Source organism: Gossypium raimondii, chromosome 7, assembly GCF_025698545.1.
Source record: "Gossypium raimondii isolate GPD5lz chromosome 7, ASM2569854v1, whole genome shotgun sequence".
Classification (NCBI taxonomy): domain Eukaryota; kingdom Viridiplantae; phylum Streptophyta; class Magnoliopsida; order Malvales; family Malvaceae; genus Gossypium; species Gossypium raimondii.
In genome coordinates, this window is record NC_068571.1 from 39,732,661 (window position 1) to 39,760,261 (window position 27,601).

General features: G+C 33.2%; 2 protein-coding genes and 1 long non-coding RNA gene across 4 annotated transcripts; all 3 read right to left on the bottom strand.

Annotated features, from left to right (window-relative positions):
• Positions 1-3,060: 3,060 nt before the first annotated feature.
• LOC105791898 (pleckstrin homology domain-containing protein 1) lies at positions 3,061-3,683 on the bottom strand. Its single transcript, XM_012620197.2, has one exon. It carries the CDS (start codon positions 3,606-3,608, stop codon positions 3,171-3,173), a length of 438 nt encoding a protein of 145 aa, XP_012475651.1. The 5' UTR covers positions 3,609-3,683; the 3' UTR covers positions 3,061-3,170.
• Positions 3,684-6,322: 2,639 nt separating this feature from the next.
• LOC105791884 (anthranilate synthase alpha subunit 2, chloroplastic) lies at positions 6,323-10,182 on the bottom strand. Of its 2 annotated transcripts, none has more exons than XM_012620177.2 (11): positions 9,884-10,182; positions 9,444-9,628; positions 9,162-9,351; positions 8,694-8,845; positions 8,235-8,350; positions 7,908-8,154; positions 7,770-7,826; positions 7,441-7,593; positions 7,137-7,217; positions 6,904-6,990; positions 6,323-6,812 (listed from the first exon to the last, which is right to left on the bottom strand). In XM_012620177.2, the coding sequence occupies exons 1-11, from the start codon at positions 10,074-10,076 to the stop codon at positions 6,489-6,491; spliced, it is 1,785 nt and encodes a 594-aa protein (XP_012475631.1). In that variant the 5' UTR covers positions 10,077-10,182; the 3' UTR covers positions 6,323-6,488. The 2 variants fall into 2 exon arrangements, with proteins under 2 accessions (XP_012475631.1, XP_012475639.1); XM_012620185.2 differs by having other exon boundaries at positions 9,162-9,346; positions 9,884-10,033.
• Positions 10,183-17,177: 6,995 nt separating this feature from the next.
• Positions 17,178-19,516, bottom strand: LOC105791883 (uncharacterized). Its single transcript, XR_001133132.2, has 3 exons — positions 18,632-19,516; positions 18,427-18,557; positions 17,178-18,336 (listed from the first exon to the last, which is right to left on the bottom strand). It is a non-coding gene; the product is annotated as an uncharacterized LOC105791883 (long non-coding RNA).
• Between the last annotated feature and the right edge of the window lie 8,085 nt (positions 19,517-27,601).

Genomic DNA, 27,601 nt, shown 5'->3' on the forward strand with positions numbered 1-27,601 from the left:
GCAATTTCGATTTTAGGGACTAAATTGAATAAAATGAAAAACTTTTGGGAACATTCAAAAATAAAATTGAACTATCATATGGATATAATAGGATGTTATAAAGTAATTGGAATTGAAAAATTGAAATGAATTATCATATAGATCGAGAATTGAATCAATCGAAGGTTAATCAAGGAAAAGGAAAATTACAAATTAGTCATTGATGTTTTGTCCGTTGTTTTTTTTACTCGGTAAGTTTATATGGAACTTGCAATATTAATTCTTGTTATATTTGTATTGTATTATTTTGTTTGTTTGTTGTATTGATGTGAATATAGTGACTTTTGGCCTCAAATGAACTAAATCGTAATGTTTGGTATATATATGAAATTATGAATAAATAAGATGTACTGAATGGATATGAAATGTTTATATGATTTGGACAATATGTATATGATGATGTTTCAATTATTGAAATTGTATCACCCCGTTACCTGAGCCGATCGTCAGGTCTGAGTTATAATGTGTCACATTCGTTGCCGAAACAACTAACATAAAAAAACACTATGGATAATTTATAGATACATTCACAGCTATTATAAATTCATAAGCAATATGATAAACATTTAAATCTAAACTTTAATCGAGCTTACAACAGCTTTTTAGTTGACTCGACCATGAAATAGGACTTATTTGCAAATTTTCTAAAATTTCATAACAAGCATCGATACCCCTAGGTAGGTACCAATGTCGTTTTAAGTTTCGATGTTTGAAAATTCTTTTTTTAAATCACTGGTATCGATACTTGTCATATGATACCAATACCTATTTAAGAAGTATTGATACCCATTTAAGTATCGATATCGTTTTAAAATTCTTCTTTTTTTTTGTAAAAATCAAATGTATTGATACCCTTGTAAAGTATCGATACCCTTATGTAGAGTATCGATATTTTAGTCTAGTATCGATACCGTTTTGGCATTCTATTTGTTTGAAAAAGTAATAAAAATTTTCAAGTATCGATACCTAAGCTAGGGTATCGATACCTTATTGCCAAAAATGTCAAAAACCTCCATTCACTTGTCAATTCCATGCGCAACCAATTTGGTTCAAACAGTGCCTTTAGGCACCCTTAAGAACCTACAATTAAACTCAAAGCCATACATCAAAACATACAATTTACCCAACATCAATAATCCACGCCAAATCTCAACCAAAACATGACCAAATCATGCCTATCATGACCAAACCATATTCACACTAATATAAACATACCAATTCCATATCCAATGCACTTACCAACAACTATAAGCATCCTATTTACCTATTTTGAATCATCATTTCCATACCTATACATAAACCTTTTTATTCTTTTCCATCCTTATTATAAGTAGTATAATATATAAGGAGATTAGACTCCTCATTTTCTAATACATAAACAGAAAAAGGGGTTACAAGGAGATAAAAAGTAAAGAGTTAAAAATATAAAAAGTGAAAGATTAGTATTAATAACATTCACAACAAAAATAATAAAATTTATTTTCATGGGTCTAAAAAAGTTTTAAAGTGAATCTTAGTTTTTTAGGAACCGACCTCTATGGTTTAAAATTTAGAAAACAAATTAAATGAATCGAATATGAACACTAATTAATCTGCAAGTAAACAGATTAGCTATTTTAAAATAAACAAAAAAGAAAGAAAGCATTTTGCATTTTAAAACAATCAAACATAATGTCGGAATTGAATACAATATTTAAATTGAAATTTGAATAACTATAATAAATTATTTAAATAATATATATATATATATATATATGTAAGTACAAAAGGAGAGAAATCTTCCAAACTCAAGATAGTCTAGGTAAATAAATTTTTATATTTTAATATCTTATGGAAACAAAAATAACTATTTAGTACACTAATAGTGGCGAAAAGTTTTAGGATTGAACTTTTGTCATGAATCTTGTATTTTAAAAATTAAAAATAAATACAGCATGTGACAAAATTTCAATTTTGCTTGTGACCATGAAATAATTATTCAATAAACAAATATATCAAAATTTATTTTTTTTAAAAATTAGAGAATGACGTGAGTATATAAAAATAATAAAACTTACATTTATATATTAATACATAGAGAAATATGTCAAAAACCTAAATTTCTATTTTAAAAATGTAGAAAAATTTGAGGATGATGTGAATATATAAAATGATAATATTTATAATAAAATTTACAATACTATAAATACATGAAAAAAAAGTAGAAAATTTCCAATTTCTTTCTTTTCCTTGTTTTTGTTTTTCCACTTCTTTTCTTTCTCTTTCCTCCTACCCCAATATGCTAGCCATTTATCTTACTTTTATATAGTATTATAGATATATACTAAAGTTTCCAATAACACCATATATTTGTTCTCATCTTGAAGAGGCATATACAACCCTTCCAAATGAAATCTTGAATTTTCTTATTGACATTAAGAATGTTTGCATTTGTTGATTCCATCTTGTAATTTGTTTATGGATTGAGTTTACTCTCATATTAATTTATCCAGACTAGTAACTTTTTTCCAGTAGAGGAAAAAACAAAGTGACTTCTTGAGCATGAAGCATTAATACTGTATTCCCCCATAGAAAGGAGCTTCTTATTAAAAAAAGGCCAAACTTCGAGTGAAAACAGGGGTTGTTGGCGTTGATGGGGTTCATTGTTTCTCTACTTTGCGTTTAACAATGAAAGGACAATAGCAGATTAGTGAAGTTATTATGGTCACAAAAACTTTAACTGCTTATAATCCAAAAATGTCGCATAATGTTTTCCTAACAATGGGGTCTTCTTTTCCATAAAAGACAATGTTCAGTCAAACTGTTCTGGGTTTTGAATTGTAGAAATAGATAATTGGTTTCTTAGTTGTGGGTCATGAATTAATGATGTGGAGGCATAGCTTCATAAACAAATCAAACATTCTTAGCTAACAATGGGAGTTGAGTGATGGGTTTTATTTTACTAAGTGGTGAATGCAACACAAGGCATATTTGAGAACTTTTGCTAAGACGAACAAAAAAAAAAAAATTATACTCAAAATATAAGCACAAAAAGAAGCCGAAGCAACCAACTTTATTGATACAAGACAAGCTCAGATTGATATTACAAAAACGAAACATCAGAATTAAAAGAGGGGAAATTTGAAGCACATTTACCGGGTCTTGCTATCGTAATCGACCACCTCGGAATCGGTAACGGATCGTGAATGTTGGACGATGGAACGACCGATGGAATTGATCCAATCCTCTCTGTCCTTCCCCGTATCGGCGACGAAATACATGGTTGAATCTCGAGTGGAGAGCTCGAAAGCGAAGGCCTTTTTGACGGTATCCTCGGCTCCCTTGACAGTGAGGCAAAGGTCCACCGATACAACGCCGCGTGGAGCGGAGGTGCGGGTGACGGAGCCAGGGTCCTTGAACCATAACAACTTGCCTCGCTTCAAAACAAACCACCGGCGTCGCCAGGTTTTGATGTAATCGCCTTGTTTTGTTAACCAACCAGCTCGTTCGGGGTTGGTCCAGAAATCGACGCCTTCGTAGTCTTCCGGATTCGGATCCTGACGCGTTGCGGCTCGCCATAGATTCTCCATTGCTTTTAAAGTTTTAAGAGAGAAGAATTGGACTGGGAGTCAAGGACTTACTCGTTTTGGATCTGTACTTACGAGCGTGGAGATGACGACTTTTGCTATGCTATAAAACCAGTAATTAAGCTTTTTTAATTTACCGAAATGGGTCAATTTTTTAATTATTTATCGGAATGGATCATTTTTCGCGAAATCGCGTCCACGTTAGTGCGATGTCAGGGTACATGGCAGGACATCGCGTCCATGTCAGCACGATTTGTTGACATGGACGGAAATCGTGCCCTAAGGGACGCGATTTGCTGACGTGGCATGAACAGTTTATGTTTTTAAGCTTGGAAAACTTTGAAAGGCCATAACTTTTGGCTCGATTGTCCGATTGAGACGAATTTTTTTTGATTTCGAATAACTTTTCGAGATCTACGCGTTGACAAACCTGCCAAAGGCGGTTTGTCGCAGTTTTCATCGAAAAAGATCCTTTTTGCCCCTAAATTTTGATTTTTTTGGTTTAAAATTGAATTTTGAAACATTCAAATCATTATTTTCCTTATTTATTTGAAGTAAACACCGGATATTTTTTTACAGAATTGTCTTATATCATCCTGTTATAGGTATAAGTCAACTCATTCCACTTTTGAGAAAGTTTCCTAAAATTTTCCATTTTATTCAATTTAGTCCCTAAAACCTAAATAGTCATATTTTCAAATCTAAGCTTCGTTTTTCAATTCAAATTCAATTTCATCCTTCCATAACATTTAAATAATCTTAAATACAAAAATTTCATGCTAATTTTGAAATAATTACACTTTAGTCCCTATACTCGTAACTAACAAACTATACTTTACAAATTAGTCCCTATTCATCTCTAAGTAGTTTGTCAGCGCGTAGATCTCGAAAATTTATTCGAAATAAAAAAAATCGTCTCAATCGGGCAACCGAGCCAAAAGTTATGGCCTTTCAAAGTTTTTCAAGCTTAAAAACATAAACTATTCATGCCACGTCAGCAAATCGCTTTCCCTAGGGCGCGATTTCCGTCCATGTCAGCAAATCGCGCTGACGTGGACGCGATGTCCTGCCATGTACCCTGACATCGCGCTGATGTGGACGCGATTTTGCGGAAAATGGCCAATTCTGGTAAATAATCAAAAAATCGGCCCATTTCGGTAAATTTTAAAAAAAAGGGCTTTTTCTGGTAAATTACCCGGATCTAACGGCACCTTCAAATTATTTTTTTAAAATATAAACAATGATTATTTGCCCCTCTAATTTAAACAAAAAAAAAACTATTTCACTCCCTATTTATTATTTTTCATCTCTTTTAATTCTTTAAGTTTATGCTTAAAATAGATGAAAATTTTATGCCATGTCAACAACTAATTATTCTTTAAATTAAAAAGTATTTAAAAATTATAAAAGTATTTAAAAGTATAATATTTATTTAACAATAAATATTATAACAATATTCTATAATTTTCATAATTTAAAAAAATTATTTAATTGTCGATATGGTATATATGTGAAATGTCACTTGATAAAGTTAACAACAAACATTAGTATTTCCATCCATTTTAAGGTATTTTAACAAAAGTGTTAATTTAAGGGCTAAGAGAAGTAAAAATTAAATTAAAAGTTAAATTATATTTTTGTGAAAAATGATGAGCGAAATAAGTCATTATACCAAGAAAAGAAATATATATGAAAACTCATTTATTCCTTGCATCTTATGAAGCATATTGGAATCTGTTTACTAACGTTTTTTGACAAATTGAAGAATTAAGTTATAAAACTCATACTTAATTACAAAATATAATATATTGTTTGATAAATACAAATTTTAAATTATAAAAATCATATTTTATATTTTATCCTTAATTTTTACATATTTCACCTTATTCTAAACAAAAAATAAATAGATTTTAAACTTCAAGTTTTTTAGGTAATATGATATTGAATAAAATAAAATAAAATGAGTTAATTGAAAATGTTCTTTATTAAGTGATAAGTAACTCTTATCTATTTATTATTTTCTATACTTTTTGTAGAAAAATTTCTATCTAATTGTTTTAATTTTAGATTATCAAACATATGTAAAAATTAAATGACTCAGTAAATTTTAAATAAATAAAACTAACATCCTTATTTTTATTTATATACTTTTACTAGTTTTCTTATTGCACTTGAAAATTCAATATAGATTATTTTTAATATAAATTTATAATATTTCATTAATAATATAAAACATAATAATATATAAATTTAATTTAAAAATATGATAATTGTTATTAGACTTAATTTAAATGAACAATGTTTAATTTTTTTTAAATATGATAATTAGTATAAGACCTAATTTAAATAAATAATATTTTAAAATTGGTTATACATATTATAAACAATATTTAGGGGGGAGAGAGAGAGTTTCGACGACGATAAAGAGGCTGACAGTTGACGGTAGTGTCGGCAAATGTTGGAGAAAGGTTCGACAATTTGGGTTTCTATGGTGAAAGGAATGATATAAAGAAAAAGAAAGAAAACAGAAGAAAAAAAAAACGAAGAGATGATAATAAATAAATAAAAAAAAGTCAATTACAAGAAAATGAATCTTACCCATGTAGAAAATTGAAAAAATTAAGTGAAAATTTCCAAAATCCCACATCAATTTTCCGAAAAATATCCAACAGTAACCAAAATATTTAAATTTAAAAAATTCAGTGACCAAAATAAAATGAAGTCAATAGTTTAGTACCATTTTTATACTCTTACCATATTTATAAAAAGTTTTAGGGGCGCGGATAAAGTATAGACTAAAGAAAGAAGCCCCCCTCTATACAAAAATCCAACGGTCAAGGATAAAGTGGCCAAACACTTCATTTTAGAAGTATTGAGAAGACATTATTTATCAACAAATGAAGACTCTGCAAGATCGATGGCACGGGCAAGAGCGGCGGCTTTATTCTCACACTCTCTCTGTTCATCAGCAGGGACACTGTCTGCAACTATGCCAGCCCCGGCTTGCAGGTGAGCAACCCATTCTCGACGCTTGTTCGCGTCTTTGTATGAATACATAGTGTCATAACGAGTCGCTGTCGGAAAAACAATGGTTCTCAGTGCGAGAGCAATATCCATATCACCGGAGAATGAAATGCCTCCAAACCCACCACTATATGGTCCCCGCCTTGTAACTTCTAATTGATCAATCAACTCCATTGCTTTTACCTGTATTTCAGTGTAAGAAAATAGTAAACCAGAATGAAGCAAAGCTTATGACCACCACTAGAAATAGAAATATGTCGGTGAGAAGGAAAACCTTTGGTGCCCCACTAACAGTTCCAACAGGCAACGCTGCACGCAAAGCATCCCAGCTAGTTAAATCGTCAAGTAACTCTCCTGTCACCTGCATATTTGATGTAGAATTGTCACAACAACAATGAACAGCAGCATAATAAGCATTGTAAAGCAGCTTGAATAATGGCAGAAAGCTTAAAGTTTACATCTCCTCCGTGAAGGCCATATATGTACTTCTAGAAAGAAAAATCATACCGTTGAACTGATGTGCATAACATGGGAATATTGTTCGATATTCATCAGCTTTTCGACCTTAACAGATCCCGGCTTGGAAACCTGCACAAATATAAGTCCAATCTTACAGCCAGTTTATAAAATGGAAACTATAATCAAAGCTCTAATAGAGTATATTGCCAACATGATTGTCTCAACATTCTAAGTTGCTAACAATGCTGCAAAATTCTATATATTTTCCAATGTGATCTTGCAAATCCATAAATTGAGTAAAGTAAACATTAGAACTTCTGCACTACTTCAATGAAAATTTAGAGAAATAAACCTTTCCCACATCATTTCTCCCCAAGTCAACTAGCATAATGTGCTCCGCACACTGCTTTTCATCAGCCAAAAGTTCTTTTTCCAGCATTAAATCTTCTTTAGGTGTTTTCCCTCTTCTAATGGTCCCAGCAAGAGGTCGATTAGTAATCTTTCCCTGTCAACAAGATATAAATGTCAGTTACAGCAATCTAATGTTATAACACTTTTGCCAATCATGAATGAGGGGCAATGAAATGGGAAACCTCACACTAACAAACCAGAAGATAAAAAGGAACTGGACATAAAAATATTATTGCGTCAAAGAACTCATTCTAATACTGCAAGAATTACCTTCTTCACACGTGTAAGAATTTCCGGACTGGAAGCAACAAGTATACACCCTCTAGCCTGATCAAAGGATAAATGTTTTGAAAAGCTAGAATATCAAAATTAACCAAAGCATTTCCAACAAGGATAAGGAGGCAAAACCTGCAAATATGTCATGTATGGGCTTGGATTAACAATCCTGAGGGCTCTGTATATTTCAAATGGGTCAGCAAATGTTCTACGTTCAAAACGCTGACTTAATACAATCTGGAAAATATCACCAGCCAGAATGTGCTCTTTAGCCCGCAACACAGCCTCTGTGTATGCATCACTTGTCATGCTTGAAATCTCCAATTTTGGGCCAAAAAGACGAGTATACAACTTGATTGAACCTGCAGGCAGCTTTGGGCTGAAATTGACAAACAAAAAAATTATAAAGAGAAAAAGATGTTTAGAAAGGTATGGGATCATTAAGAAACAATCACTCACGGATCTATATCATGTACTCTAGATACTAAAGTTTCCAATCGTTTCATGCCATCATTATAGGCCTCATCAACTGAAGAATATTGATCTAACCGCACCCAGTGAATCAAAAATGCTTTCTGTGTTCAACAAGTTAATAAATCAAAGCCAAGATTATTCTCAAAAATATCCATAAAGTTCAACTATAATTTAAACCAAGACCACATATCAAGATGCGTAATGTCATCCTAAAGGGGAAAAAAGAAGTGAAAATCACAGGAATGTAGGCATCATTGTAATGGCCTTTGAAACAGACCTAAGTTAAAGACATATAATAGAGTAATACACAATTCCACTACATAAATTTGAGAAACACTAAAGGAAATAAGAGATGCCGCTTAAAGACATACTCCCTTGCCGATAAAACAAATGAGACACACCAAGAAAGAAATTATACTTAGACTATAGGACAATGTAAAATACCTTCTCAACATGATCAAATACAATGACATCATCATAGAGGCCTAGATGAGCATCTGGAAGGTTTCGGTCATCGAGGGGAGCACTAGAGAATGGAAGCTTCTTTTTCTCTACGTACCGCACTGTGTCATATGAGAAATAACCAACCCAGCCACCTGAACAAAGACATTGTATCATTACACCATAAGTTGGTGTCTTCAATAACAAAAGCCTTCCATTCTTCTATTTTATCCATCAAAAACTGACGTGACACCTAAATATTTCCAGAAATGTCAAAAAGTAGTACGACTCCAGAGTGATTTTTTAGACTAGCACGTATAGAAATGGAAAGACAAAAAGAAGAAAAACAAAAAAAAACAAGATCAGAAATATCCAAAAACAAAGTTGATGACAGGACCTTCACACAAAAAACCAAAAGGGGTTATGGTGAACATCAGCTGAAGCTAAAGCTATTAAGTCCAAATTACTCACCACAAAATACTTCTGGAAGCTCATCTATACGTTGGGGCTCCCATCGCTCCATAATTCTCCGTGGAACAGTCATTGGATCGTCCACAATCTCCTCTATCTTACTCCCCTCCTCATGGTTCATAATTGTAACCATATTTTCTTTAGCCACAATTTCAATGCTTGGCTGAGCTCCAACCACACTATACCTTCCCTAACACGAATTAGCCCAAAATACACATCAACATAAACATTACTAAACCGTAGCCTATAAACATATAACAGGCGCGCGAAGAAGGAACTTACAACACTGGAAGCCAGCAAACCAGGCTCGACAGACTCGAACAAAAAGCTCGGAGCATCCCTATCATCTTCCTTGACTAAACATCTATATGCTATCACCGGCGTCAAGTGATCCGAGAATATACATCGGTAAAGAGGAACTAAATTCCCGTTCTTCGAAGCTTCTCGAAATTTCACTGACTGATCAACTGGTGAACATTCAAATCATAGAAAAAAAAACTTTTTTCTTTAAAAGTTCATATACATTACTTTCACTGAAGAAGGCAAACAGGCAATAAATTGAACTATTCGGGGGGGGGGGGTTTGAAATTAGTAATTTTAATCTAAATTGAAAGGAAAATGACATCTTTGTCAACTGCATGCTCCCGCGAACAAAACAGAATCATTCAAAAATAATTTATTTTATTGAGATTGAGATTGAGATTGAAGGGAAGTAATAGTACCTATAGAAGGAGATGATGAAAGCGAAGTGCATCTGAGCGTACGGACGCGGGAAGTGGAGCCAATAAGAGAAATGGACTTTGAACGGAAACCGGAGAATCTGGGGTTGAGGTTGACGGAAACGGTAGAAGAGAACCGGAGGGGATTAGACGGAAGCAGACGGGGAGTAAAGGCTAGGGTTTCGATGGCGGCCATTGCAGCAATTGATTTTGCCTGTTCAAAAGTGTGAAACTGATGCGCCAAAAATTACAAAAGTTATTCAGTTCCAGAAAATGAAGGCAAAAACTTAGGGCTTTGCGCTCATTGGAAAGGAGAGAGAAAGTCGGTTCGGGTTGTTGATTTAGATCCGTCATTGGAACCTAATGTTGATTGGGCTTGGATCGGGTTCCAACCTTCTTTCATTTTAATAATATGCATATTTATCAATTTTATCATTTTCCTCTGAATTCTTTTTTTTTCTTTCATCTCATTATTCAAATTTACGTTGTTAAAATTTTATTAACACTGATGTGGTACTTCTCGTGATAGTTTACGTGTATTTAATTGCTTACTTCTATTTAAAGACAGATTGTATTTTGATTCCTCTACTAAAAAATAAATTAATTAACCTTTATACATTTGAAAGGAGTAAATTAACATCTCCATTAAATTTTATTTGTTAAATGATGAATAGAACACTAATTTGATTCAAAATATCATTTTAATTTTAAAATTTTTCTTAGCAATAATTCTAACAATTAAAAAAATCTTAAAATATTAAAATTATGTTAAAATTTCAACAAATTTAATCTTCAATGTTTACAAATTTTGCCATTTTAGTTATAATTTTGAAATTTTCAATAACTTTGCCCTCAAAAATTACAAAAGCTGTGAATTTACTCTTAACTCTAAAAAATTAAAAAAATTGTTTTAAAAATTTTCTTTTTAATCATTTATACTCCTTTGTTAACCCATTTGAGATATTAAAAGAAAAAAAAAGGTAAACTATACTCGCTATCTCTGAACCTTGGTCAAGATTATATTTCGCCATCCAACTTTTAAAACTTACGTAATAGCCATTAACGTTATCGAATTGGAACATGTAAGATACCCACATGTCATTAAATAATAATAGATAACCTCATGTTAATTACAATTTAAAAATAATTAAAGTTAATATTTAAATAAATATTTTATCTTAAAATTAAGTTACCATATATTTGTTTGATTTTAAAAATTTACTATTAGGATACATTAAGAAAATGTTTTAGAGTTTTGAGATAAATTTAATTGTTTAAAATATACTGTTAAAAATATTAAAATAAATCTTTAAAAATCTAAATTTAATAATTTAAAATTTATCTTATCCTACTAAATTTGTTATTCTCTTAAATTTTACTATTAACACAAGTTATTCAAAATATTAGAATGAATTGTTCAAAAGAAACCAGATTAAATTTTTATCTAATTTGTAAATATTTAAAATTAAAATTAAAAAACTATATTATCACTTTTTCTTATCCAGTAAAAGCCTTAAAGATAAATCATTAAAAATACTAAGAAAAATTTTAAAATTTTGATATAAATTTTACTAGCTTAAATTATTAAAATAAATTGTTTTAAAACATCTATATTAAATTTTTATCTTATCTTTTAAGATAAATATTATAATATAGATAAATTTTGATTTTGACAATTTTATATCTGCTCTTTTGAACACAATGTCTAAAACTACCATAGCCCTTCCCCAACCATAAATAAGAAGATAATGTGATTTAATGTATTCGAACTCACGTCCTCCTACATTAACAACAATGCCCATGCCAATCGAATTAAGACTCAATCGACGGTTTTAATAGATTTTAGTTACAATAAAATTGTATGAAATTTTAAATTTATTATAAAATATAATTAAATTTGATTTTTAACATAATTTACATGTTAAAATGATGTAAAAGTGCTATTAGTTTGCCTTTTTTTTTCTTTGTTTCAATTTTTTTGTAAAACTAATTGAAGAATTTTTTCATTAATTGATTGATGAATAGCATAGTTTATTGTTTAAATTCTGTATTTGAATAAATATGTGATTATTAAGAAGTAATTTGATTTTGAGTAAATAAAATTATTGATTTAAAATTATATTTCGATAATTTATTATTTTAATGTAGAAAATATTAAATTCATTTTATTTTATTAAAAATTGAAATAAATTATCATTTTACTTTTAAAAAAGAGTTATTCAGAGTATCATATTTATCTTTCATTCGAACTATTTAAAATAATATAAAATATTATATTAATAAGATTAAAAGTAAGAAATAAATAATTTTTAAAGATATATATTTACTTTTATCAAACAATATAATTATATTCCGTACTTATATTTACTAATTGACCAAACAATTTTTAATATAAATTCAACACTTAAAAATGTAGCAGTAAAATTTAATACTTAATTTTTCAACATTTAAATTTTAGTTTATCAAACACACTCTAAAACTAAAAATTTATATTCCAATTATGCACTGAAATTGCAAGAAATTACACATTTCCTTTTATTACTTATAATCTTTTTTAATTAAAAGCAGTTGTCTCTTGGATTCAAAGCCGGGATATCAGAAATTAATGAGTTTAACAACAAGTATGCTATGTCAAAAATAGGGCTTTCTCCTATTTGGCCACAAAACAAGCACTGCCTTTTAGTTTTCAAACCATTAATTCCGACTGGTTAAATCTTTGATTTCTTACTACATACTATTTGACGCTTTGGTGTTTTTTATATTCAATTTTTAAGTATTTTAAAAGAAAAAAATTAATTTATACAATTATTTCTTGCAAAATAACTGAGCTTGATTACAATACTAGTTGATTTTTCATTAAAACTATTCGGATTTTTAATTAAATCATTATTCAAACCTATTTTTTGATCACGAAGTAAGATAAAATTTTCCTTAACCTATAATCTAAAACTATAGTTTATAATAATATTTATTAAATTATTGAATAATTTTTATTTTATTTATAAATATTATTTTGTAACAAATATTTGAAATAATAAAAATACTATAATTTCTCGTATATAATTCAATACATTATTTTTTAAATTACAAAATATATATATATATATATATATATATGTCAAAGTTAAAACTTTGTAATAGATCATAGTAATTGTGATAGATTCGAGATGATGAGGAGAATAATAGGCCATTTGAGACTTGGCCTTTTGTGCATCACTGATGCGGTGGGTTTCTTGGGGCTTTTGGTAGTTTTTTCTTGGTTGATCAATGTTTATTGTCATGTTGATTTGATGATGGTGAGGCTAGGATGCAAATTTTAACAATTTGATCAAGTTGATTCATATTTAGTTTGTTTCTTAATTATTCCAATGTTGCAATTACTATCAATTTGTCCTCCTCTTTTGTGAGATTACATGACATTTATGCATTAGTTTGTAGTGATTTATTTGTCGTTTATATTACGTGTCATACAAATTTTTATACTTTACATACATAAATATAAATTTAAAATTTAAAATTTTAATCCTATTTTCACAAAGTATCTTCAAATTACTAATAAGTGGTTTGGTGCAATGATGAGGCTCATTGCACTCCCTAAAAGGAGGACGTAGGTTCGAAGCTTGGAGATGACATTGTTGGGAAGAGCAATTGTTAACTCTGAACATGAACCATAAAACAAATATAAATAATACAAAAATATCTTCAAAATAGGCGCTAAGCAAAATTCTAAAAAGTATTATTCTTTTCTTTTCATTAAAACAAGGTTTATGCCCAGCGTTCTTGAACACTTAGATCGCTAAAAAAAGTTAACAAAAGATGAACTCTAAAAATTAGAGCACTAAAAATTTTTGAAGTTTTTACGGTTTGTCGTTTTTGACACGTAATTGTCTACTTCGTTAGCACGTGGGTTCTTGTGGCGTTCTTTCTTGTGCTATTTCTGGTTACTGTTTTCGGTGATTGTTGATAGTTTGTGGTTTAAGTGGGTTCTACGTGGGCGATTGGCCGTGGTTTTGGTATGACAATAGAAGACAATCTGGCTGCCCTGAGAATTACGGAGGCGAAGGAGGATGTGATTCATCTCCTAGGGCTTTCCACTGGTCGACATTCTTTGTATGAATTCTGTTTTGTGGGTTGTTTTGCTACTGCTAGTGTGCCACACGTCCCTGATATGCGCAATACTCTAACGAAATTGTGGCATCCTTTAGGAGGAATACAAATTACTGACTTAGGGGAGAAATGATTTCTCTTTCGTTTCTTTAATCGTGTCGATTTTGATCAGGTTGTTAAAGGAGCACATTGGACTTTTAACAACCATCTTTTGGTCTCCCATTGCTTGAATCATAGTGAGGACCCTCTATTGGTACCTTTGATCTACTCCTACTTTTGGGTGCAGGTTCACAATCTATCGCTTGGACTATTTTCGAAGGCTGTTGCTCGGGCACTGGTGAATTTTGTTGGGTTCTTTGAAGAGTATGATGTCAACAGGCTGTTCACGGAGTTGCTCCATTCTTGCGCGGGTCAGAGTTGATATTCAGGCCCTTTGAAGCGCCGGAAGAAGATTCAACTTTTTGCTAGGGAATTTGTCTATGTTCGGTTTCACTACGAGAAGCTCACACTGTTCTGTTTCTTGTGTAGTCAATTGGGCCATGGCGACAGTTTCTGCCCCATTCCCTTGGTAAAAGAAGTCACTGCAGATGATATGGGTTGGGATATTTCTCTAAGAGCGGTGGGACGTCGAGCCGCTGTTATGGACATAACTTGGTTGTGAAAAGGAAATCTTGACGTTTCTCATAGGACGGATCTTTCGGGCACCTCTAAGACGTGGGTTTGCTGAATACCTCACTGGTTCCGTTTCTTAGGGGTCTCCATTCGATTTTGGGGAAAAAGCTCCTTTACAGAGATTGATATCAAAAAGAGACAACGACTTGGTTATTCCTCTGGGTTTTTTTCTGAGGGTTCGAATTTACTAAGGGCTAGAGATGGGTGATCTACTGCTTGTCATTTGAATATATCGGTGGCCGCCAATGAGTAGGCTGACCGGCAGTCATGAGGTTCTTTTGTTGGAATGGTCGTCGGTTGAGGAGTCTGCGGGCTATTCGTAGGCTTTGAAATATGTTGCGTCTGTACAATCTTCACATCGTCTTCTTCATAGAGACGAAATTAGATTGTAATCGTATGGTTCAGGTGCAACGTTGATGTGAGTTCATACATGGCATTAAGATGTCGGCGGAGGGTACGCGAAGGGGTCTTAGTTTAGGTTGACGGGCGGATGTTCTAGTGGATTTACGAAGTTTTTCATGGTTTCATATTGATGTGAATGTTAAGAGACTGCTACGGATGCGTACTGGCATTTTACAGGTTTCTACGGTTCTCTTGATTTGAGACATTGGTCTGTAGCTTAAGATACACTTCGGTCTCTGGGCATGATCAGAGTTTGCCCTGGTTGGTGTGTGGTGATTTTAATGAGATATTGTACTCTTTTGAAAAGACTAGAGGTGCTTTGCATGATGAAAACCGTATATCCTACGGTGTCTTGTCTGATTGTTGCTTGGATGATCTCGAGTTTGAAGGATTCTAGTTTACGTGGGAACGAAAACTTTACGACAAACAACATTTGAGAGCGTTTAGATAGGGGGTTGCGAATTTTACATGGTGGGCTCGTTTTCTGACTTTCTCTCTACGGTATTTGCCATATATTTTTTCGGATCACTACCCTCTTCCGATTGATACTGTCTGTTCCTACCGTCCTGTTGTTCGTTCTTTCCGGTTTGAGGCTTGGTGGGTTTTGGAGGACACTTGAAAATCAGAGATTTGTTATCTTTGGACGGGTTGTGTGGGTAGTGTCCCGCAACATTTGGCTATATTGTGTCAAGGTTTGCAGCAATGGATGGCTGACCTTCGTAATGGTAGGGGTGGCCAACTCAATCGTTTCCATCACCGTGTCATGGCCTATAATTTGGGGGACAGAGATGACGAGAATATTCTAGATCTTTTAACTGCGAAACTTGACCTAAATTTAGAGATTGATAAAGAGGAATTGTATTGGGAATAGAAAGCTAGGGTGGATTGGTTGAAAATAGGTGACAATAATACATGGTTCTTTCATAGATCGACTAATCAACAGAAACGACTCAACCGGGTTAGTTGTCTGATATAGGATAATGGTCACTTAGTTAAAGACAGGGCAAAGTTGGTCGACGTGACTACTACTTACTTTGAACACTTATTCGCCTCTCAAGGGATTGGGGACCCAAGTCATATTTTGGAAGGGGTTGGGGCTTATATCACCACGGTTATGAATCTTGCTCTTATAGCTCGGTTCACGTTGGAGGAAGTTTCCTTGACTTTGAAATCAATGGGTCCAACGGAGGCTTAGGGACCTGATAAGTTTCCTGCTTTGTTTTATCAGTGATATTGGCATATAGTTGGTCCCGATATTGGTGCTTTTTGTCTGGAATGATTGAAAGAAGGTTTGCCCCTAGATGCTATCAACCACACAAACTTAATGCTCATACTAAAGGTCAACACTCCTACTTGCATACAATAGTTCCAACGTATTAGCTTATGTGTTGTCTTGTATAAGGTCATTTCAAAGGTGTTGGTTAATAGGTTTCAGGCAATTTTTGCATTTGTGTGTAGACGAGGCCTAGAGTGCTTTCGTTCTTGGTTGCCTGATTACGGACAACATTATTCTAGCTTATGAGATTATTAATTCTTTTTGTCAAAAGAGGAGAGGGAGGAAATGACACTTTGCTTTGAAGTTAGACATGAGCAAGGCTTACGATTGGGTTGAGTGGGACTTTTTGGAACTCATGATTTTGCGAATGGGGTTTTGCCGACATTAGGTGAATCTTTTTCTTCACTATGTTCTTTCTGTTTCATACTTGGTTGTTTTGAATGGTGAAGCAGGTCGTGAGTTCTCTCCAAGGTGGGGTCTTAGACAGGGTGATTCTTTTAGTCCATATATTTTTCTTATTTGTTGTGAAAGACTCTCTTCTTTGATGCGACATACGAATCAGGATCACTTGGTCTGTGGGGCGCAGATTAGTTGGCGTGGACCTTAGGTGTCGCATTTTTTGTTTGCGGATAACTATATTCTTTTTGGAGAGGCCATGGTTGGGGGATGCTCTGATTCTGAAACAGATTTTGGCGGAGTATGAAAGGTCTTCGGGACAGTGTGTAAATTTCAAAAAGTCTTCTATCCTATTCAATTCAAACATTGATGGATCTGTTATGGATTCAATTGTCACTTTTTTGGGGGTTTAGATCTCTACAGAGCCTGAGCGTTACTTGAGACTCCTTAACATGGTGGGGCATGATAAGAGGAGGGTTTTTTAGGTTTTAAAGGATCGTTTGCGATCCCAAATGCATAGTTGGTGCATTCAGCCATTGCACAAGATGGAAAAAAAAGTCTTCATTAAAAGTGTCTTACAATCTATCCCTACATTTGTCATGTCTTATTTTTTGTTACCGACTTCTTTTTGCTCTGATTTGGAAAGCATTATTAATTGATTTTGGTGGAAATGTTCTGAGGGCGAAGAGGGATCTCTTGGTGTACTTGGTCAAAGTTATGCGACCAAAAGTCTACTAGTGGTTTGGGTTTTTGTGTTTTGGCAAAAATTAATGTACCCCTTTTGGCCAAGCAGGGTTGGCAATTGATTAAACACCCTCACACACTATTGGCGCAAGCTCTAAAAGCTAAAATACTATCCCAATTATGATTTTATAAATGCATCTCTCGGAACTTACCCTTTTTACATTTGAAAAGCATTTGGGTCGTTAAGGGGTTGTTGCAATTGGGTCTCAATTGGCGTATGGGTGTAGGCACAAGTATTTAGGTCTGAGACGATGTGTGGATCCCGAGTTTACCTGGTCGCCATTTAAAACACATGGGAGTTATTTCCTAGTCCATCTTTTTTTCAGACTTTATCGATCAAACTACGCGACAGTGGAATACGCAAAGGCTTACCTGTTATTGGGTAGGACTTTAGCAGACTAGGTGTTGTGTATACCCCTATCTGGGGATGCTTATGCAGAGTTTGTGGTGTAGGGCACTGAGATGTCGTGGGACTATTCAGTGTGCAATGGCTACGGCTCCTTACAACATCAGACGCTACTGAAACTACAGACCCTTACTAACATATTTATAACAAACTGTGGAAGATGCAACTTTCGGCAAAAATAAAAATAACAGCGTCACGTATTTTCCATAATTTTATCCCTAGCTATTACAATCTTACAACAAGCGGATTCGCGCATCACCATTGTGCCCTCGGTGCATGGCCTCAGCTAAAACGTTGGAACATATTTTTCGGGACTGCATTTCGACGTCGTGTGTTTGGGCAGAGCTGCATGTTACATGGCCTAGTGAATTGACTGATGTTTTCTTTCAGGATTGGTTGCTATATGATTTTACTGTGCATAGCATTTCTATTTCCAGATCAGTGGTGTGTACTCTGTGGTTAATTTGGCATGTCAGGAATAGGCAAGTGCGTGAAAATACAATTGTTCAAATTCAGGAGATTATCTATAGAGTGTGGTCTTACCTGTTGGAGTTTGACGCGGTGCATGCGAAGCTGCCTAGACGTCTGATTGGACCTAAGCGTTGGCTGCCTCCTGAAGGTTCTTGCTTAAAAGTGAACTTTGATGCTGCTTTCCATGCGCCTATGTTGATGACCTGTGTAGGGATTGTTATTAAGGATAATCTTGGTTCTGTAGTTGGCAACACATCAATAGTAACCACGCAAATACCTTCTGCTTTTGCTGCGGAAGCTCTGGCCTGCTACCATGCTATATGATTGGGTATCGAATTGGGCTTACAAGAGGTGATCTTTGAAGGAGACTCTCTCACTGTGATTAGCAAACTTTATTCTCATCATTATGACGAATCAGTTATTACATCAGTTACATCAAGGGCTTGATCGGGTAGTTCCATTTGTGTCAGTTCCTCCATGTTCCCCAGGAGGGAAACTCTGTGGCCCACCTGTTGGCTACTAAGGGCCTCCAGGGTGAGGGCCGTGTTATTCAAAGAAGGGGGATCCCAGAGTTCGCTCTTCTGGCCGTGGAGACGGATCGATGCGGTATGTATTTGGGAGAGTCGACCTCCTCCTTAAGACCTCATGCTGGTTAGCTTCGCGGCGGTCAGGATCTGGTTTTATTGGGGGAAGCGTGGGAGTCTCGAATCTCGATGGTTTCTTGGTGTTTGCAGATGTTTTCATTGACTCTCGGACAGGATTCTGGATCTCTATGTGTGTCGGGATCTTTGTTTTTCCAGCTTGATGGTGCCTCCTTCAATTGGTTTGGAGCCACTATCATAGATGATTTTGTTTGGTTTTGGCTATGGGTAGTGCTTTCCAAAAGATTTTCTGAACGGCTCCTTGTTCTTGTTCGGTACTATCCTGGTGGTTGCGTGTTTGGGAGCTGTTTGCACTGGAATTTCTTTTAGGCTTTTTTAGGTTTCCTATCTTGTTTCGTTTTATTTTGGTGTTGTTTTTGGGACTTTTTCTGTTGCTTTTGTTGTGCTTAATAAAAAAATTAAGGGAATGGTGATCTCCTTTGGCTTACACGCCAATGTTATAAAAATTGTTTTTGATATTTCTCTCAACATGTTAATATTGTGTTTTTTTATATCATTCATTCTATGCGAATTTAGAGATGTTTGTGGACTTGTGATTTTATGATATGTTTTATATATTTTTATAATAATTTAATTTAGAAATTTATTTGTTAATGCCATGTTGGTATTGTATTTTTTCAATAATTAAGAAAGGAGAATGAATTTACTTGAGATTGAACTCAATATTTTATACTTACACTAAAAGATTCATATTGTATTTTATATTATGGCATATTGTACATAATTTGTAATTATGGTATAATTTATAAAAAAACTTAAATGTTTAAATTATTATAAATATTTTATGTGTCATGTTTTAGTTTATTTGCATAATCTTAATATAGTAATAAAAAATGATATTACGAAGCGTAGTGGGTAGGGGATATTCTAATTATTGATAAAAAGACGAGGATTTATATTTTGAAATTTGTATGGAGTTGATTGGGCGAAGGTAGTAGATAGAGTAGCACTGATTAGTGAAAGTATAAATGGAAAACAATTGAGGTTGACACATATATTCAGCAAAAGTGAGCCCCCAAATTGACCCATCAAACTCTTAAGATATTTTAAATTGCCACTTTACTCAATTATCCAGTCTGAAGTTTAACTACAAAGACTAATGCTCATCTCCACATTATTACATATGAAGAATATATATCTCAGTTTGGTAAACTTTTTTAGGAAAGTAGATAGTCTGAGAATGGTGAGGTTTGATTCTTAACGCTTATGAATTTTCCTACTTTAAGTTGAGAGAATAAATTTTGAAAGGAAAGTGAAAACACCATGACAAGGAAAGATGGAACTATCAAGTTCCTTTCTTATAAGATAATAATAATAGAGATGAAGGGAGAGAAGGGTGGATGTTGTTGAAGATAAAGAGATAAGGAGATTGGCGTGGCATTGGCGTCCATATGTCCGATCATTTATGTGAACTTCTCCCCTTCAAGTCTTGGATGATAATATCAAGCACAGCTTAATCTATATTTAGTTTAATTTTGGATTCACATATTGAAAACTTTAGATATTTGATATAGTTTGTTTTGATATTGGTCCAAATAATCTGATTACATTATTAAAATTTTTTTTATTAATCTATACTATTATTTAAGTCCATGATGAGTTGGTGTCACAAGTTAATAGGACACCAATTCAATTAGATAAATTACTGAAACTATCTTTTGTAGTTAAAATAAATTGTATTATTCAAAGTTATTTTAGTCTTTTATTTAAAAACACAATAAAAATACACATATGGAGAGATTTAAACCCATGCCAATCGCTTTAGTAAAACATTAAATTTACCACTAAACTAAAGTCTTATTTTAATTTATTTATACATTTTAATTTTATTATGCATACTTTACTACCTCTATCAATTGTATATTTCTACTTCTATCCTATATATAAAGATTGTGACCGAGTTGGTGTCACCCATAATTAAGTCCCAACTCAGTTATTAAAGTACCAAAACGCTCTCATTTTAACAAAGCAATAAATATTAATTTAAGGGTATTTTTATCTTTTTCTATAACATCTACAAAAAAAACCATGCTTATAATGAGATTTGAACCCAAAATGCCAAACATGCTCTTTCCCAACTTTGTCATATCAACTAACGTAACATTTAATACATATTGCATATGTGTTGTTATTATTATTAGTTTCAAATATTACATTCAATTATTTATTGTATGTAATTAATAAATGCATCCATGCATTCTAAATACATGGTTTCTACATGCATACGCATGTGATAAAATTTTAGCATGAATAATGAATTTAGATAATTTTGGGTTTAATCTTATAACTTTTATCTTTTAATTTTTTATTTAGGGTTTGTTTGGACAACACAGAGTAATTAAATGAAAGTATAATTACTAGGGTTGTAATTACAAAGAATTGTAATTCCCTAGACGTGTTTGACTGGTAAAGTATAATTACATTGTAATTCCATATGTCATTGTCACGCCCGAAAATATAGGGGGTTAATTATAATGGATAGACAAGAAATTAGCTAAAGCCTCAATGGTTAAGTGTTACTCCCTTATCCTAGAAGTCCTAGGTTTGAGCTACCTTCCTTCCATTTCTTTTCCTTTAATTTTCAACAACCAAGGGTAAAATCTACACCTAAAATATATACTGTCAGATATAAAGATTAGACAAGAAATAGGCTTTAGGCATAATAGTTAAGAGTTAGATTTCCCCCTTTGTGATCTTAAGTTTGAACCACTTTTTCCCTAAATGCATTTCTTTTTAATTTCAGCAATTTTGGGTAAATTACCCTTATTGCCCCTAGGATTTACAAACCCTAGCTGTTTATTCCATCTTTTCCTATTTTGACTAGGATTACCTTTTTTCAAATCCTAGTAAAACTCCTTTTCATCTCCTATTTCTTTTCTTTCTCTTTTCTTTCTCTTTTCTTTTCTCTCATTCTTACATTATATTTTCACCTTTGAAATATTGATTATTTTCTTTCCCGTATCAAATCAATTCCCGTTTCTTTGATTTCTTAACGGTGTTAGAGTTATCTTCAAATAGCATCCCTATTCTTGCCAAGAATCGGTAAGTACATCTCCTTTCTGATGTTTAGATACTGAATTTTCATAATATTTCTATCCGACGCTAATCTTACGTTCGATTAATTTATGTCAAATCTTTTGTTAACCTTGATAAACCTTAAAATCAACCGTAAATTCGTGTGTAAATGTCATTTGAAGGATTGGATATAGGTAAATTGGATCAAAATCAGGCGTGAGGAACGTTGATCAGACCCCTGGTGAAAGGTGTGTGTTCTTTACCAAGTGAATCGGGGCAAATTGTATGTAGGTTTAGGGTCACATTGTCTTCCACTGTTACATTAGGGTACTTCATTTTACACACGGCCTACTACATGGATGTGTCTCTCCTGTAAATTAATTTTAACATTTACCACATGGCCACAGTCTGTTACACAGCTTGGCCACACAACTTTTAGCATCTCACACGATCGTGTGACCTTTGTTTTACAATTTTACCCAGAAATTTGTGAATTTTTTTATTTAGTCCCTATATAGTCCCCAAACTGTCTTTAGAGTTTTATTACTTTCAATTGAATCCTTGATAATATGTATATTTAGAATCTATGATATGAGTGACTAAATTATTATTGTTTTATGCATGATATGTGAACAATACATGCTTACTTCCTTTGTATTACTCATTACATGTTCATTATGCCTTTTGATACCGTTAAACCGAATACATGATAAGCATGACTTTTGCTACTATATTGATCTGTTATAAGCATGTTTATTGCTACCGTATTGATCTGTTATAAGCATGCCATATTGCATTACATGGGTGGGATGATATGAATAGAGGAAGTAAGAGCAGTTTATCTGCACAGATTAGTGGTTTATCTACATCGATGAGTGGTTTACCCATGCCGTACTAGTAATTTATCTGTAAATGTTTTCATCTAAAAATATTGATGGTTTACCCATAAATTTTACAAACAAAATGATAGTTTAATAATCTACAAACCAGTGGTAGCTTGTCCACAAACCAATGACAATTTATCTACAAATATATTATGCATCCACAACTTACTTACAGTTTTATCTACAAATATGTTGTGCACCCACAATCCAGTGGTAGTTTTACCTATAAATTTGTTGTGCATCTACAACCCAATGGCAATTTATCTGCACCGCATCCACAATGATAAGTAGTTCATCCACAATGATGAGTGGTTTATCCACAACATGGTGTAAGAATGAATAAGTTATGGGGAACTACTATAGTGTGTAGCGGAGTTGGATAGTATATATTCTAATAAAGTGAAACTGCATTGTCATTCATGAATATGTGCATACATAAATTGTGAATGCCGAGATATTATTACATTGATGTGTTGATTTAATAAACTAATACTCTGGATTACTATATGAGTGTGTTTGTTCTAAGAATTGTTATTTTGTATGCGACATCTACTATTTGCACTGATTTTCTTATTATAAGACTTACACTGAGCTTTAATAACTCACCCCACTTTAATTTCCATCTTTTCAAATAACCTGCAAGGTTATGGCGTGAACTCAGCAACCGGATGGTCTCGACTTAGATTGTCTTTTTATAAAAGTATTTTAGATTTATTATTTGTAATTTTTGTTATTTAGAGGTTGTATTGTTTTAAACTGTGGCATGAGACTTAGGTTTTGGTTTATATTGCATGCATGACATTTAATTTGATTATGTGATGTTGAAATATGGATTTTAATTAAATATGCATGAAATCTGGTTTTTATTAAAACTGTGATTAGATATCACTTTTTCGTTGCATGACTATGTAAGTGAGGTTTGAAAAATACATACATATATATATATATATATATATATATATATATATATATATATATATAAATCTAGAATCCAACCTTTAGAAATCAATCATTAAGATCAACTTGCTTTTGAAATTAAATTCTAATCTTTTTAGAAACATGCTAAGTTTTCTGCAAAAATTAAAAGAACTGTTTTTAAACTCCGATAGTTTTGTTAGGCCATTTCAGTGGCCAATGTAATCTTCCGAATTCGGGCTGAACGTCTAGGTCGGGTTGAGGAGGTTACAGTCATGTTTGGTAGTATAAATTGTAATTACAAAGTTACATAATCTATATTTTTAAAAAATATTAGTATAATAAAAATGATTTCTAAGTAAAAAAATTTAAATCAAATCATCATACCTATTATGTTAGTCTAAAAAAAGTAGTTGATAACATGATTACCAATAAAAATAATAAGAAAAATAAATATAATATGCAATTTTATCTAATTATTCTACTACATATTTGTTAGGCTATTCGCTTTGTAATATTTAACATATGTTCCTTGTCATCATCTGTTGGTCTTTGATCAAGGTCATCATCATCCGAATTTGAATTTACATCATTAAGATTATCAAGATTTCCTTCTTCCATCTCTATGAAGTATGGACCATCTCAATTCCATCTATGATTGAAGTTACGAAATATGCAACATGTTAGTACGATATTTCAACCTTTTCTTATGCTATACTAAGTTGATATTGCTAATATGGGAAATATTATTTTAGATAAAAAAAAAACATTCTCAACCGCATTTTGGACCCTTAAATATCTCAAACTAAAGAGTTCGTAAGCTATCTATGTGCTTGTGTCTGGCACCATTCTCTCAAGTGGTATCATAACCCACGATATGGTCCAAGAAAACTCTTTCTATTTGCATAATTAGCACCAACCTTATAATATTTGGGTTCACATCCAAATAGTTTGTAGTTTTAATTATAAAAAATTATATAAACTTAATTTGAAGAAAGACTTATACTTGATTATATCCCATTTTATAATAGGTAAAATAAATAAAAATAACATAAAATTTATAATATATAACTTTTATGAAAAAGTTTGGATAAATAAGATAAGCCATTTTTTTTTATTTAATTGGTCTTTTAGGTTTTTTTTTTAAATATTTAGGGAAATAGGCCGATTTTGGACAGAGTGTGTGAAAGAACTTCTAGTTGGGCGCACTTTTCATCAACGGTTATTTTTTTGAACATTGGCAACGGTAAAATTTTCTAAGGGCCCCAACAATAATATTTTTCCCTATAAATATCATGCCATTTTTCATTATTTTCACCCATATCCAACTTTCTCAATTCTTTGTAAACTCTCAACTTTCTCAATTCTCTCAAGTTATGTTCTAAATTTCCCAATACGCTTGTTTAAAAATATTATAGTTTTATTTAATTATTTCATTTATTATTCATTTCGATTAAATTTTCATGAATGGAAACCTCTCTGATTCGTTTCGATGACTAACACATTTCCACTGCTCAAGCAATAATGATAAGACGAAATTTTAAATTTCGTTATTTTCAACTAAGTTAAATTTAAGTGATTTTAGTTTTAAAAATATTTTAAATTAATTTTTTTGTCAATATAAATAGGCGAATGATCGTGTTTTGGAGGGGGTTCACACATAACTTGTCAAAGAGCACAGATACCGAAATTCGTAGTTACTTGCAAGACACGGGATTCTTGCATGCGTCTCGTAAGCTCAGGGGCTACAAACTTGATCCTACACTCATCAGCACATTGGTGGAAAGATGGAGACCCACTTTCCATCTTCCATGTGAAAAGTGCACAATCACACGCAAGGATGTAGCCTTACAACTCGATTTACCGGTGGATAGGTCAGTCGTCATGGGGTTAGCGGTCGTTCCCGGTAAAGAGGACCTTTGCGAGACATTTTTAGGGAAGGTGTCAAATAAGTTTTATGATGGTCGAATAAATATGAAGTGGTTGGAAACCAATTTCAAATATCTTCCTAAGGATGTGTCCAACGTCGTCAAAGAACAATACGTTCAAGCATTCATCTTAAGGTTAGCCGAGGGCATTCCAATACCCGATAATTCTTAAAATTTGGTACACATAAGGTGGCTACTACACCTAGTCGACTTCAAAGAAAGTAGGCGGCTAAGTTAGGGATTAGCCGTGTTGGCCACATTGTACCGAGAGTTATGTCAGGCAATGGAACTGGATAAGATGTTAATCAGTTGCCTACTCTTACTGCAGTCACGGGCCTGGTGGCGACTACTATTTCTATATCATCGAGTGAACAATCCATATATTTTCCCATTGGTGACAAGGTAAAAATCATTTGTTAGTAAATATATAGTTTGTATAGTAAATGTTGTTTATTTATTATATATTTTAATTAACATATCGTTTTTATAGGTGGAACCATTAGTCGAGTTACATGGGATTACCCGAGCAGCTCGAAAAGATCCGACTATTGTTAGATCAATTCTTGGAAGCCGATGTTAGTTACTTATTTTTTCAAACCTATAATAATTACGCAATGATTTGTAAAATAAATTAACAAAATTTACAATTGTGAACTGCAGTTTGATTGGATGTAATACGCTGAAGTGGATATCATACAATGCGTCTCGCCAAATTTTTTGGCCAATTGGAGTATGTGGGATGCGAAGGTGTTGTTGATAGTGTACGCGATGGTGGAGATGCACGAATCAGATTAAGTGATGCAATAGTTAGGGTAGAGGCAACAAACTCTATCGCCACCGTGAGACATGGAAGCATTGCACAAGCTGGATCTGCAGGGGAAAAACGACGAGAATTGACAAGATTACCACAAGAAGTTCATCGATATTTGAGATTGTAGGATGAAATTCTTACCTATTCGCGAACCCTTTTTCTCATCGGATACGATGGTCTGTTTGGTGTATATGCCCTAGTTCAGAGTCATCGACAAGCCACATCTACTATAGGTGGAGGTAAGGAGTAGGGAACTTCGTCAGAAGAGACAACGACGAGCAACCCAACAGCATAGGTCCGAAAGAGGTGCCATGAAGGGTTCGTCACTGGCTTTAACCCAACAAGTGCCATTGATGTCTAAGCCACATCTCAGTCAATTCACTCCACTTATTCCTGTTCATTTCACTAATCCTATGTTTTTTTTCACAAGCACCACAATATGCACCACTACAACACCCTATTTTTACCTCTCCCACAAGTAAATATTTTAGGGCATCTCCGTCCCTAACATTCTACGCAAACGTTGAGCCAAATGCCAATGCTAGTACGGTCACCGATGTCATCATCGATGCCAGTATCGATGCCCGGGTTAATAAAGATGTATCTGGGTTTTGCGACATCGTACAATTATTCGTCAATAGTGTTACAAACACTCATTGCGTCATTATTTTATTGGGTTGGGTCATTGGCGTAACTACCTTCTTGTGGATTGGATGACACACAATGGAAGGTTAGGACGACACCACACTCAAGCACGAAGGAAGGCAATAGAGATAAAGACAAAGACGAAGCCGAGGGTAGAAATGAAAATAAGTATTAAGATGAAGAAGACGATAGAGATAAAGATGAGTTGACACCACTAGTTATGCGTAGAAATCCTGCGTGCACCTGTTAACTACCATCCTGTGGCACACATTCAAAGTGTGTCCAGCTAGGCACGCTTTTCTACCATGTTAGCAGGAAAGCTTGCCTAGGTGGATGAGCTTTCCGTAACATTTTCATAAAGTCCACAAAAAAGAGTACTTGACCTTG

What these genes read in the sequence shown, in the direction of transcription:
- LOC105791898 (XM_012620197.2), bottom strand. Translation starts at nt 3,608, where the DNA reads ATGGAGAATCTATGGCGAGCCGCAACGCGTCAGGATCCGAATCCGGAA.
- LOC105791884 (XM_012620177.2), bottom strand. Translation starts at nt 10,076, where the DNA reads ATGGCCGCCATCGAAACCCTAGCCTTTACTCCCCGTCTGCTTCCGTCT. An exon ending in TTCATCATCTCCTTCTATAG is followed by an intron (nt 9,629 to 9,883) that starts GTACTATTACTT and finishes AATGTTCACCAG; the next exon opens with TTGATCAGTCAGTGAAATTT. An exon ending in AGAGTACATGATATAGATCC is followed by an intron (nt 8,155 to 8,234) that starts GTGAGTGATTGT and finishes TGTCAATTTCAG; the next exon opens with CCCAAAGCTGCCTGCAGGTT.